General features: G+C 43.2%; 1 protein-coding gene across 1 annotated transcript in view; it reads left to right on the top strand.

Moving 5' to 3' along the window:
• Ano10 (anoctamin 10) overlaps positions 1–14,238 on the top strand; it is a 144,697-nt gene that overhangs the window by 48,051 nt on the left and 82,408 nt on the right. The window contains exon 11 of the mRNA XM_036192743.1: positions 2,400–2,528. Within this exon, the coding sequence (XP_036048636.1) occupies positions 2,400–2,528 (129 nt within the window). The remainder of the gene's footprint in view (positions 1–2,399; positions 2,529–14,238) is intronic.

The raw sequence follows: 14,238 nt of genomic DNA, 5'->3' as shown, positions 1-14,238 counted from the left end.
GAAGAAAGGAAATAGGAAAGAGAACAAATCAGATAAATTGAAGACAGAAATAAGATTAGTGAGTCAAAGATGTGGTCCTAGAAGCCAAACACAGTGGCAGTGTCCTGCAGGAGTGGAATGGGACCAGTGTCTAGGCCTGCAGCCTTGGGGGAGGGGGCAAGAGGGGGTGTGTGCATGGCCACAGGAACTTGACAACTAGTGGGAGGACCTTCTCTTCAAAAGCAGAGCCTCCTGCTGCAGCTCAGTCAGTGAGTGGGGGAGGGGATGAGGGAGTGGGAAAGTCACTCAGGTATCTCTGTGATTGTGAAGGAAGCTGAGTCTAGAGTTCACATCTCCAGAAGAAAGGTCTTGGCTCAGATAACCATACCACAAATTCTACCACGTAAAAAGAAGTCACACCAATTTTATAAAATTCTAGAAAGTAGAGAAAGAGAGTATTTCCTTTATATGACCTGACTAGCAGGTCATTCTTCAGCAAGAGGTTCCTGAGGAGGAAGGGCCAGAGGATCAGAGATAAAGAAGATAGAGCAGTGGGTTCAAGAGGTCTTGCATATGCTGTGTCTTGTGCCAAGCCAGCTTACTAGGAAATGCAGCATCTTATGTACTCCTTCCAGGGGAGGAAGGGGACAGAACCAGCAGCAGGCTAAATAGTGCTGCACAAGGGGACACAAGATGACTCACGAGCATCACAGGTTGAGCACACAGTGACCCTGGTACTAATGAGTCACGTCTTTTAGGGTGGGAACAGTTGGGTTCTTAGGACCCAAAGCTACAGTTCCCTCAAGGCCCTGGGCCCAGGCCATTACTGGCTCTGCCAAACCTGGTTTAAAGAAGGAGCTATGTCCCTTCTCCATACACCGGAAACCCTCCGGTCAGTTTAGCCCTCAATACTTAGGAAGCCAGAATTAGTGTGATGGCAAAATCAGACACACAGAGAACTAAGAAACAAATAGTATCCCTCATGTATGGCAGAAAACATGAAGCCATTTGTGTATTAAAACTGTGAAACAAGTTGGGCATGGGGGTGCATGCCTTTAATCCCAGCACTAGGGAGGCAGAGGTAGGTGGGTCTCAGTGAGTTCAAGGCCAGCCTGGTCTACAAAGTGAGTTCCAGGACAGGCAGGGCTGTTACACAGAGAAACTCTATCTTGGAAAACAACCCCTCACTCCAAAGCCCCATGGAACAAAACGTGCACACAGACGGGCACAAGTGAAGCTGAGATGGGTGTATTGTGCCAGTGCTCTTACTATGTCTGTGGATTGTACTTGCAGACAAGTCTCTTATGTGAGAATGACGTAAAGATGAGTAGGACTTACGTCTTTATGTAAGTTTATGCCAGATCTTATGCATGAACTTAGATACTTCATGAATTCGTATAACTTCACAAAGTATAGACTATACATCAGTTTTACTGAAAATACCAAGTGATAGAAGGCCAAACAATTCAAATAAACCAATGGATTAAGTGATGTGTAAAGTCACTTTTGGTGTTCAATAGGATTAGAATTACTGTTTAAACCAATCAGAGAAGGATAAGGACTGTAAACATAAAACAGAAGGGGCAGATAAAACTGTGTTTGGAGAAAATGTGGTCTCAGAATCGTGTCCTTGGGAAAACCCGGAGAATCAACTGGAAAGTTGCCACGAGTGACAAGAAAACACAGTGACTGACGATGTTACTCTTGGGGACAAAGCAGCTCTCCATACACCATGACCACTGGGAGAAGAGGCAGAGGGACAGTCCCTGTGCATGTTAGGAGTGGCTCCATTACCAGGCAGTGGCCATCAAGAGCTTTGCAGTAACAGAAAAGAAAGCATGGGGTTCCCCACTGTCACCCAGCGACACACCAGAGGACACATGGACGGACCTCTCTGTGGGCCTCCAGTCAGTGTTCTGTAAGCCCCAGTGAAGCCTGGCTTCTGTGTTTGCTAACACCCCAAAGGGACTTTGGTTCATGTCCTCAGGAAGGGACCATGGCATAACTGGAACTGGGTTGTAGCTAAGCCAAGTGGGGCATGGGACTATCAAAGTAGGACAGTTTGTGAAATAGCAGCTCTGTTTGTGAAGCGCTTTTCTGTGATAGTCTTTAAATTCCCTCACAGACAAGCAGAGACGAGCAACACAAACAGTGGTGAGGGGTTCCATGCTCAAAACCAGGCCGTCCTCAGGTGGGAAGGCTGAGCATACTGCTCAGGAGTAGTCATTCTGAAGGAGGAATCTGAAATGCCCACTAACGGGTCAGCTCCCTTAAGTAAAGAGAGCCTGCCAGGGTGGACAGAGGTTTAAAATGTATGTGGACTGCGCAGACCCCAGGGAAGGGCTCCTCTTGGGGTTTGGATAGCATGGACATGGACTTGCTGTTGCCACCATAAATGCCACACCTTTTTTTCCTTTCAGTTGGCTTTTGAGACAATGAGTGTTATAGCTGTGGTCACTAACTGTGCTCTGATCGGAATGTCACCACAAGTGAATGCAGTCTTTCCAGAATCCAAAACAGACCTGTTTTTGATCGTGGTGGCCGTGGAGGTGAGTGAAAGTGTTTATCCAAGCCATGGGCCTCTGCTGTCTTCCAACTGAGCTGTCTTCTGCTGCAGTCCATGGTAACATGCAAGCCTGAGCTGTAAGAAGGCAAATCATGTCAGAACCGTAGACTAGAAAAGTGCCAGCTGTGCACTGCTGCTTCCTGCCCAGCTCACAGGAACATGCCTTTCTAGACACTGCTGGGTCTGTGGATTGACATGTTTTTAGCTGGTTCTAGGAAAATGTCCCTTCTCTTTTTTAAAGTGAATCCTAAGAAACTCTTGTTGGTAGTATAAGTGCTATAGCTCTGAGGGGAAAGACTTCTGGATTCAGGGCTGACAAGGAAATAAAGTTGAGACCTTGTCTTAGTCAGTGTTTCTATGGCTGTGAAGAGACATCATGACTACGGCACCTCTTATAAAGAAAACATTTAATTGGGGTGGCTTGTTTACAATTCAGAGGTTCAGTCCATTGCCATCATGGCTGGGAGCATGGCGTCATGCAGACAGACATGGTACTGGCTACATCTTGATTGGAAGTCAACAGGAAGTGAACTTGAGGCACTGGGCATGAGACCTCAAAGCCTACCTACCCATACAGTGACAAACTTCCTCCAACAAGGCCGTATCTGCTCCAACAAAGCCATACCTCCTAATAGTGTCAGCTTCTATGAGTTTATTGGGGTCAATTACATTCAAACTACCACATTCCACTCCCTGATCCCCATAAGCTTGAAACAGTATCATAATGTAAAATGCATTTAGTCCAACTTCAAAAGTTCCCATTGTAAGTGTTACAGCTCTGGAGGGAAAAGTATCGTGGCCATCAGAAGCCAGGCAATACCTATAGCTCTGTTCTGGTGGGGGATGGTTTCCCGGCAGGAATGTACTGGTTCTGTTCCTGCTCCAGCAAAAATTGTTACTTCTCTGCCCTGCTCCACTCCAGCAAAGAAGGTTGCCACTCAAACCTCATTCAAGAGATTTGTTGAGAGGGAGGAATAGAGGAGAGTGGCTGCCTCTGCCAGGGTAGGAAAAAGCAGCTTCAAACTAAACAGGTATAGAGCTTATATAGGGCTTCTTAGGGATAGAGTTTTTCCAGGGTGAAGACTTCCATGGTGGGAATTGGTTGGATTTCAATCCTTGAGCTGGGATAAGCTCAGAGATTGGCTGGATTTCATTTTCAGGGATTGGTTGGTTTTCATGCAGAGTTGGTCAGGGGCAGGGTATATTCTTTGGCTCTGGTTTCAGGGTCACGCTGTGTTTCTTTGGCTGTCTCTTTTGCCCTACATCTATAGTCCTTCACAGTCTCAACAATGTTTTAAAGTCGATAGTTTAAAGTCTCTTCTGAGATTCATGCAATCTCTTAACTGTAATCACCTGTAAAATCAAAATAAAAAAGCAGATCATGGCCGGGCGGTGGTGGCGCACACCTTTAATCCCAGCATTCAGGAGGCAGAGCCAGGCAGATCTTTGTGAGTTTGAGGCCAGCCTAGTCTACAGAGTGAGATCCAGGAAAGGCACAAAGGTACACAGAGAAACCCTGTCTTGAAAAACAAAAAACAAACAAACAAACAAAAAAGCAGATCACATACTTCCAACATGTAATAGCACAGGATCTACATTACCATTCCAAATATAGGGAAGGGAGCATAGTGAGGAAATACTAGACCAAAGCAAAACTGAAAACCACCTGAGCAAACTCCAAACTCTACATCTCCATGTCTGATGTCAAAATGTTCTTCAGATCTCCAACTCCGTTCAGCTTGGTTGACTGCAACACACTTCTTTCTTTTGGGCTGGTTCCAATCCCTGTATCAGCTCTCCTAGGCAGCATCTCATGGCTCTGGCATCCCTAACATTTTGTAGTCTCCAAGGCAATCCAGGCTTCAATTTCACAGCTTCACACAATGGCCTCTCTAGGGCCCCTGACATACTCCTGGCCTCAGCGACTTTCCTTAGTCTCAGGGGTAAATTCCGTAGCCCCATTCTTCTATCCTTAACTCCAGAACCATGTGGCCAAAGTTACCAAGTTCTGCTGCTTACCGGGGCTAGAACATGGTCCCCTTGTTCAATCAATTACATCGTCACCAGCTTTCTGTCCTTCACTGCCAATGCTTGGCTGTCCTGAAACTGGATCTCTAGATCAGGCTGGCCTCAAACTCAGAGATTGTCAGCCTCTGCCTTCCAGTGCTGGGATTAAAGGCGTGTGCCACATACCCAGCTGTAAGCTCTCCTTTAGTTCCTTTTCACAAGTTGGAAGTTTAGCTGGGTAAGACCTTGCCCTGAGGTCACCACTTTCATTGTTCCATTTCTTAATCTGTTTATCTCCTTAAACATAAGATTTATCTCTATTCCTCTTCCTGGTGCCCTCTTTCTCAATCTGTACATTTTGTATTTTTATTTGCTCAACTTGCTCCTTTTCATTATAAATCTTCATTAGAGTTACCACTAATAACCACACAACAGAGTCTATACTAGGCTGTTTTAAGATTTCCTCTGCCAACAAAATTCATCCAAAACTCTTCACTTTAGCCTCAGGCAGACTCTTTTGATAAAGGTGAAAAGCAGCCACATTCTTCACCAAAATATCACAAGAATGATCTCTAGGCAACATACTAAAATTCTTCTCCTCTGAAACCTCTTAGGGTAGCAGCTCTCCCGCCCCCTCCAGTGTATCAAATCACACTCAGCACCACTGTCTTCCATGCTCCTACTGGTGTGGCCCATTAAGCAGTGTTTAAAGCATTCCACTGCTTTCATAACCCAAAGTACCAAAGTCTAAATTCCTCCAAACAAAAGCATGGTCAGGTCTATCACAGCAATAATCCAGTCTCAGGTACCAACTTCTTAGTTAGGGTTTCTATTGCTGTGAAGAGACACCATGACCACAGCAACACTTATAAAGGAAACATTTAATTAGGGTGACTTGTTCAGAGGTTCAGTCCATTATCATCATCACAGGGAGCATGGTGATGTTCAGACAGACATGGTACTGGCTACATCTTGATGAGAAGTCAACAGGAAGTAGACTGAGGCACTGGGCATATATGAGACCTCAAAGCCCACCCCCACAGTGACACATTTCCTCCAATAAGACCCTATCTACTCCAACAAAGCTACACCTCCTAATAGTGTCAGTCCCTATGAGCTTATTGGAACCAGGGACCTTGAATGCTCCAGGCTAAAGAGGTCCATCCTGCTGGGCCCCCTTTCTTCTGTCCTCATAGTGGATGCCACATGTACAGTGTGAATTTGGGAGAATAATTTTTAGACACCAATGAGTAGGAAGAGGGAAGGATGGCCCTGGTGGGTGCCGGTATGTCCAACACGTGTTGACTTTGGGGAGAAGAGGGTTTTGGCCAGGCGGTGGTGTCACACGCCTTTAATCCCAGCACTCGGGAGGCAGAGCCAGGCGGATCTCTGTGAGTTCGAGGCCAGCCTGGTCTCCAAAGTGAGTTCCAGGAAAGGCAAAGCTACACAGAGAAACCCTGTCTCGAAAAAAGGGGGGGGGGGGTTGGAGAGCCATTTGCAAGGTTTATTACTTGTAGAAGAGAGGCTAAGGGAAAAAGACCTGAGAGCTACCTGGGTTTATAGAGGCCATTCAGCAGGGTTTATGGGAGCCTTGTGATTCAAGAAATGCCCTGCAGCTTCACAGCTTTGCCACTCGGTTTTGTTACTGAGTCCAGAGTTAGACAGGCTTTGGGGACTGACTTAAAACCACCCAGATACAGAAGAGGCTGGAAGGTGGTTTACAGGGAGGATGCTTTCCCAGGGACTGTGATCCTCAGGGTCCAGGTAAAGGTGGGCCTGGCTGTCAGGTGGCTCCTTGCTGAGAGTTGAACAAGAGCAAGGAGGGGTGGCAGTCCTGAGACACAGGAAGCCTGGCAGCAGCCCTGTCTACACAGAGAGCCATTCTGAGCCTGAGCAGGAGAGTGCAGCTGTCTGACTCTTGCTCAGTGTGCTGACTAGGCTGCTGCTTCCATTGGTGTTTGATGATGCTCTAATTAGGTCCAGGGCCTGGTGCTTCTGCCTTCACACAGGCTCTGCGGACACCAGGGGAGCTCTGCAGACCACCTGAGAATTCCCTAGCTGTGGTTGATAAGTTGAGTATTTTTCTGTGTCAGTAAAAAAAACTTCAGAAAAAAATGTTAGAAATAACATTGTAGCAAGAAGTAAGTTACCCAATTTTACTCCAGCATTTCTGAGACCTCAGCTGAATGCCATGTGACCTTGCCATAAAAAATAAAAACAAAACAAAAAACCTTGGAGCATTTTGAAATAAATTAGAAAACATAAGTTTTGGGTGTGTGACCATGTAAGTTTATAAAGTCATGTGGAAATCTGGTTCAGATTTAGAAGGTAACTGTGAGGCGATGGGTATGTTGACCAGCACAGCTGTGCCACCCACTATGTGTGTGGTTTACATGACCCTCAGTGTGCACAGCTTTTATTTGTCAGTTCTAGTCAATAAAGAAACACCACTGCATCAAATCAACTTTTTTTAAAAATAAATAATATTTTTCTTTATTATTATGTGTTTTAAATTTTATGCATCAGCCATGGGTTCCCCTGTCCTCCCCCCTCCCGCACCCACCCCCAACTTCCCCCCAGCCCCTCCCCTCCATTCCCAGGTCCTCCAGGATCAAGGCACCCCTGGGGATTCATTTAAACCTGGTGGATTCAGTACAAGCAGGTCCTGTCCCCTCCTTCCAGGCTGAGCATGTGTCCCTGTGTAAGCCCAAGGTTCCAAACAGCCAGCTCATGCACTAAGGACAGGTACTGGTCCCACAGCCTGGGTGCCTCCCAAACAGATCAAGCTATTCAGTTGTCTCACTTATCCAAAGGGCCTGATCCAGCTGGGGGCTCCACAGCCTTTGGTTCATAATTCATGTGCTTCCATTCGTTTGGCTATTTGTCCCTGTGCTTTTTGCAATCTTGGATTCAACAACTCACGCTCTTCCAGACCCTCCTCTTTCTTGGCAGTTGGACACCTGGAGCTCCACCTGGGGCCTGGCTGAGGATCTCTGCGTCCACTTCCATCAGTTATTGGATGAGAGTTCCAAAACAACTGTTAGGGTGTTTGGCCATCTTATCACCAGACTAGGTCAGATCAGGCTTTCTCTCGACCATTGCCAGCAGACTACAGAGGATATATCATTGTGGATTTCTGGGGACCTCTCGAGCACTCTGCCTATTCCTGTTCTCATGTGGTCTTCATTTATCATGGTCTGTTATTCCTCGTTCTCCCTTTCTGTTCTTGATCCAACTGGGATCTCCTGCTCCCCTAAGCTTTCTTTCCCTCAAATCATGCCCTTCCTTACTCCCACTGTCATCCAGGTTGTTCATGTAGATCTCATCCATTTCTCTGTCATTGGGTGATCCCTGTGTCTTTCCTAGGGTCCCGTTTTCTAGGTAGCCTCCTTGGAGTTGTGTAGCAGTCTAGTCATCTTTGTTTTACATCTAGTATCCTATGAGTGAGTATATACCATGTTTGTCCTTCTGAGTCTGGGTTACCTCACTCAGGATGATTTTTTCTAGATCCATCCATTTGCCTGCAAACCTCATGATGCCATTGTTTTTCTCTGCTGAGTAGTACTCCATTGAGTATATGTACCATATTTTCTTTATCCATTCTTCAGTTTAAGGGCATCTAGGTTGTTTCCAGGTTCTGGCTATTACAAACAATGCTGATATGAACATAGCTGAGCAAATGCCCTTGTGGTATGATTGAGCATACCTTGGGTATATACCCAAGAGTGCTATATCTGGGTCTTGGGGGAGATGGATTCCCAATTTTCTAAGGAAGCGCCATATTGATTTCCAAAGTGGCTGTACAAGCTTGCATTCCCACCAGCAGTGGAGGAGAGTTCCCCTTGCCCCACATCCTCTCCAGAATAAGCTGTCTTCTGTGCTTTTGATCTTAGGCATTCTGACAGGTGTAAGGTGGTATCTCAGAGTCGTTTTGATTTGCATTTCCCAGATAATTAGGGATGTTAAGCAATTCCTTAAATGTCTTTCAGCCATTTGAACTTCCTCTGTGGAGAATTCTCTGTTTAGTTCTATAGCCCATTTCTTAATTGGACTGTTGGGCATTTTGATGTCTAATTTCTTAAGTTCTTTATATATTCTGGATATCAGCCCGCTGTCAGATGTGGGGTTGGTGAAGACCTTTTCCCATTCTGTAGGCTGTCGCTTTGTCTTGTTGACTGTGTCCTTTGCTCTACAAAAGCTTCTTAGATTCAACAGGTCCCATTGATTGATTGTTTTTCTCAGAGTCTGTGCTACTGGTGTTATATTTAGAAAGTGATCTCCGGTGCCAGTGCGTTCAAGAGTACTTCCTACTTTCTCTTCTATCAGGTTCAGGGTAACTGGATTTATGTTGAGGTCTTTGATCCACTTGGACTTAAGTTTTGTGCATGGTGACAGATATAGATCTATTTGCAGCCTTCTACACATTGACATCCAGTTATGCCAGCACCATTTGTTGAAGATGCTTTCTTTTTTCCATTGTACATTTTTGGCTTCTTTGTCAAAAATTATATGTTCATAGGTGTGTGGGTTAATGTCAGGGTCTTCAATTCGATTCCATTGGTCCACATGTCAGTTTTTATGCCAGTACCAAGCTGTTTTTATTACGGTAGCTCTATAGTAGAGCTTGAGGTCGGGAATTGTGATGCCTCCAGAGGTTGTTTTATTGTAGAGGATTCTTTTGCCTATCCTGGGTTTTTTGTTTTTCCATATGAAGTTGAGTATTATTCTTTCCAGATCTGTGAGGAATTGTGTTGGTAATTTGATGGGAATTGCGTTGAATCTGTAGATTGCTTTTGGTAAGATCGCCATTTTTACTGTTAATCCTGCCTATCCATGAGCATGGGAGATCTTTCCATTTTCTGACATCTTCTTCAATTTCTTTTTTCAGGGACTTAAAGTTCTTGTCATATAGGTCCTTCACATGCTTAGTTAAAGTAACCCCAAGGTATTTTATATCATTTGTGGCTATTGTAAAGGGCGATGTATCTCTGATTTCCTTGTCAGCCTGTTTGTCTATTGTATATAGGAGGGCTACTGATTTTTTTGAGTTGATCTTGTATCCTGCTATGTTGCTGAAGGTTTTTATTAGCTGTATCAGTTCCTTGGTTGAATTTTTGGGGTTACTCATATATACTAACATGTCATCTGCAAATAGGGAGAGCTTGACTTCTTGCTTTCCAATTTGTATCCCATTAATCTCCTTATGTTGTCTTGTAGCTCTGGCTAGAACTTCAAGTACTATATTGAATAAGTATGGGGAGAGGGGACAGCCTTGCCTTGTTCCTGATTTTAGTGGTATTGCTTTGAGTTTCTCTCCATTTAATTTGATGTTGGCTGTTGGCTTGCAGTAGATTGCCTTTATTATTTTTAGGTATGTTCCCTGTATTCCTGATCGCTCCAAGACCTTTATCATGAAGGGGTGTTGGATTTTGTCAAATGCCTTTTCTGCATCTAGTGAGATGATCATGTGGTTTTTTCCTTGAGTTTGTTTATATGGTGTATTACATTGACGGACTTTTGTATGTTGAACCACCCTTGCATCCCTGGGATGAAGCCTACTTGATCATGGTGGGTAATTGTTTTGATATCTTCTTGGAGTCTGTTTGCCAGAATTTTATTGAGTATTTTTGCATCAGTGTTCATGAGGGAGATCGGTCTGTAGTTCTCTTTCTTTGTTGCATCTTTGTTTGTTTGGGAATCAGGGTAATTGTAGCCTCATAGAAGGAGTTTGGTAATATACCTTCTGCTTCTATTGTGTGGAACAATTTAAAGAGTATTGGTATTAAGTCTTCTTTGAAGATCTGGTAGAATTCTGCAGTGAAACCATCACATCCTGGGCTTTTTTTGCTTGGGAGACTTTTAATGACTGATTCTATTTCCTTAGGGGTTATTGGACTATTTAAATGGTTTATCTGGTCTTGATTTAATTTAGGTAGGTGGTACCTGTCCAGAAAATTATCCATTTCTTTTAGATTTTCCAGTTTTGTGGAGTAGAGGTTTTTGAAGTATGACCTGATGATTCTCTGGATTCCCTCATTGTCTGTTGTTATGTCCCCTTTTCATTTCTGATTTTGGTAATTTGGATGCTCTCCCTCTGTCTTTTGGTTAGTTTGGATAAGGGCTTGTCTGTCTTGTTGATCTTCTCAAAGAACCAACTCTTTGTTTCATTAATCCTTTGTATTGTTCTCTTTATTTCTATTTTATTGATTTCAGCTCTCAATTTGATAATTTCCTGGCATCTGTTCCTCCTAGGAGACTTTGCTTCTTCCTGTTCAAGGGCTTTCAAGTGTGCTGTCAAGTCACTAGTGTGAGATTTCTCCAGCTTCTTTATGTGGGCATTCAGTGCTATGAATTTCCCTCTTAGCACTGTTTTCATAGTGTCCCATAAGTTTGGGTATGTGGTGTATTCATTTTCATTGATCTCTAGGAAGTCTTTAATTTCTTTCTTTATTTCTTCCTTAACCCATTGGTGATTCAGCTGAGCATTGTTCAGTTTTCATGAGATTGTAGGATTTCTGTAGTTTTTTTCTGTAGTTGAAATCTAACTTTAAACCATGGTGGTCTGATAGAACACAGGGGGTTATTCCAATTGTTTTGTATCTGTTGAGATTTGTTTTGTGGCCAAGTAAGTGGTCGATTTTAGAGAAGGTTCCATGGGGTGCTGAGAAGAAGGTATATTCTTTTTTGTTTGGGTGGAATGTTCTGTAGATATTGATTAAGTCCATTTGAGCCATAACATCAGTTAACTCCATTATGTCTCTGTTAAGTTTCAATTTGCCCGATCTGTCCAGAGGTGAAAGTAGGGTGTTGAAGCCTCCCACTATTAATGTGTGGGATTTTATATGTGATTTAAGCTTTAGTAATGTTTCTTTTACATATGTGGGTGCCCTTGTGTTTGGGGCATAAATGTTCAGAATTGAAACTTCATCTTGGTGGATCTTTCCTTCGATGAGTATATAATGTCCTTCATCATCTCTTTTGATTGATTTTAGTTTGAAGTCTATTTTGCTGGATATTAGGATGGCTACACCAGCTTGCTTCTTAAGACCATTTGATTGGAAAGTCTTTTCCCAGCCTTTTATGCTTAGGAGGTGTCTGTCTTTGAATTTGAGGTGTGTTTCTTGTATGCAGCAGAAAGATGGGTTCTGTTTTCGTATCCATTCTGTTAGTCTGTGTCTTTTTATAGGTGAATTAAGTCCATTGATATTAAGGGATATTAATGACCAGTGATTGTTCGTTCCTGTTGTTATTTTTATTTTTTGGTGGTAGTGTGTGTGTACTTCTCTTCTTTGGGGTTTACTGCTGTGGTGTTATCTATTGCCTGTGTTTTCATGAGTGTATCTGCCTTCCTTAGGTTGGAATTTTCCTTCTAGTGCTTTCTGTAGGGCTGGGTTTGTGGATAAGTATTGTTTAAATCTGGTTTTGTCTTGGAAGGTCTTGTTCACTCCATCTATGATGATTGAAAGTTTTGCTGGGTATATTAGTCTAGGCTGGCATCCATGGTCTCTTAGTGTCTGCATTATATCTGTCCAGGTCCCTCTGGCTTTCAAAGTCTCCATCAAGAAATCGGGTGTTATTCTGATGGGTTTGCCTTTATAAGTCACTTGGCCTTTTTCCTTTGCTGCCCTTAATATTCTTTCTTTTTCTGTACATTTAGTTTTTTAATTATTATGTTCCGAGGGGACTTTTTTTGTGGGTCTAGTCTGTTTCGTGTTCTATAGGCTTCTTGTATCTTCATAGGCATTTCCTTCTTTAAGTTGGGAAAGTTTTCTTCTATGATCTTGTTAAATATATTTTCTGTGCCTTTGAGTTGGTATTCTTCTCCTTCCTGTATCCCTATTATTGTAGGTTTGGTCTTTTCATAGTGTCCCAAATTTCTTGGATATTTTGGGTCATGACTTTGTTGGTTTTAGTGTTTTCTTTGACTGATGAATCTATTTCTTCTACCGTATCTTCAACACCAAAGATCCTCTCTTCCATCTCTTGCATTCTGTTGGTTATACTTGCCTCTGAATTTCTTGTTTGTTTACTCAGATTTTCTATTTCCAACATTCCTTCTGCTAGTGTCTTCTTCAGTTTTTTCTATTTCCCTCTTCAGGTTTTGGATTGTCTTCCTTGCTTTTTCATGATTTTCATTCAAGTATTTATTATTTTCTTCTGCTTTAAATGTCCTTTCCTCTAGTTTTTTATAGTATTCTTCCCATTTTTTGTTTGTCTGTTCCTCTACTTTATTTTTGATTTCTTCTATATAAGGCTCTAGCCTCTTCATGATGTTACTTATAAGGTTGTTTTCTTCTTCTTCTTCCATTCCGTGATGTTCAGTTCTAGCTCTTGGAGAAGGGCTAGGTTCTGGTGATGCTGTATTGCTCTTTATTTTGTTGTATGTACTTCTGCCTTGACATCTGCCCATCTCCTCTTGGGTTCATTCTTGGTCTTATCAGTGTACTTGGTCCAGAGAGAGCTGACAGATTTAGGGAGCCTCTCTCTGGTCCAGATGGAAGCTCTGGTCCAGATGGAAGCTCTGGGCCAGATGGGTCCAGATGAGAGTGCTGGCCGGATAGGAGCTGGGGGGCTGGACTCTGAGTCTCGGGAAGTCCCTGATGTCTCCTTATTTTGTCCAGATGGGAGCTCCTCTTGTCCAGATGGGAGTTCCTCTGGTCTCTGGTCCAGATTGGAGTTCCAGGGCGGATGGGAGCTGGGGGTTGGTCTCTGAGTCTCAGGAAGTGGCTGGGGTCTGGGGCAAATGGGTTTGGGGGCAGGGTGTGGAGACTGCAGTGTCTTCCTGCAGTCTTGGAAAAGGGGAGCCTTCCTGCAGGGCCTGCTGATTGGCAGGAAACTGGGGCCAAGTCGGTCAGGTCCTCCCGAGGTGGCCGGTGTCCAGTGGTGGCACCCAGGCGCAGTTGCCTCTCTGACTATAACCCAGGCACTCATCTCTGGTCCAGCTCAAATCAACTTTTTTAAACAAGGTTTTTCTCATAAGTCTTAAACATTTTAAAGAAAGGAGATGTCTTAAATTTTCTATAAAGTAAAATCATTTATTTATGATATTCCCTGCCCCCCTCTCCCAGAGTCTAGATAGTTTTAATATTTACTGAACCTTTTGTTTTCTTTTTTCTGGCTCTTTGAGACGGGTCTAATGGAGCTCAGGCTGGTCTCGAACTCTCCATGTAACTGAGGATGCCCTGAATCCTGATCCTCCTTCCTCTACCTCCAGGTACTGGGATTACAAGGCTGCTTCACCATGCCCAGCTCTTACTAGGTTTTAAAAATGTCTTTCTCACAGATAACAGTAATATTGTACTTTAGTGTATTTATTTATTTATTTATTTATTTATGTTCTCTAAGTAAAACTTTGCTAATTAAAAAAGCCACAATAAATTATAAAAATACATAAATGATTTTTAAAATAAAATTTTAACATTCATGGAAAAAGCAATTTAAAATATTACATTTCTCTTCAAACTCTTTAGCATCTAAGTATATTTATATGATTAACATTTGTCACAGAACAAAGACCTTTTGGAAAATAGTCCCGGCTTTATGAAGTTGAGGCTGTTTGTGTTCTCAAATTCCCTGCGCCAAGTAGCTTTGTGATTTTTACTTCTTTTTGGATGCCTTGATTTTTTTCCCCTGGAGTTGGATTTACTGAGTCTCAGATACCTGAGGGAAAGGGCCCCCTGTGGCAT

The sequence above is a fragment of the Onychomys torridus genome, chromosome 7 (genome assembly GCF_903995425.1).
Source record: "Onychomys torridus chromosome 7, mOncTor1.1, whole genome shotgun sequence".
NCBI lineage: Eukaryota > Metazoa > Chordata > Mammalia > Rodentia > Cricetidae > Onychomys > Onychomys torridus.
Note: the sequence above shows the minus strand (reverse complement) of the source record. Positions and strands in the feature narration are given on the sequence as shown.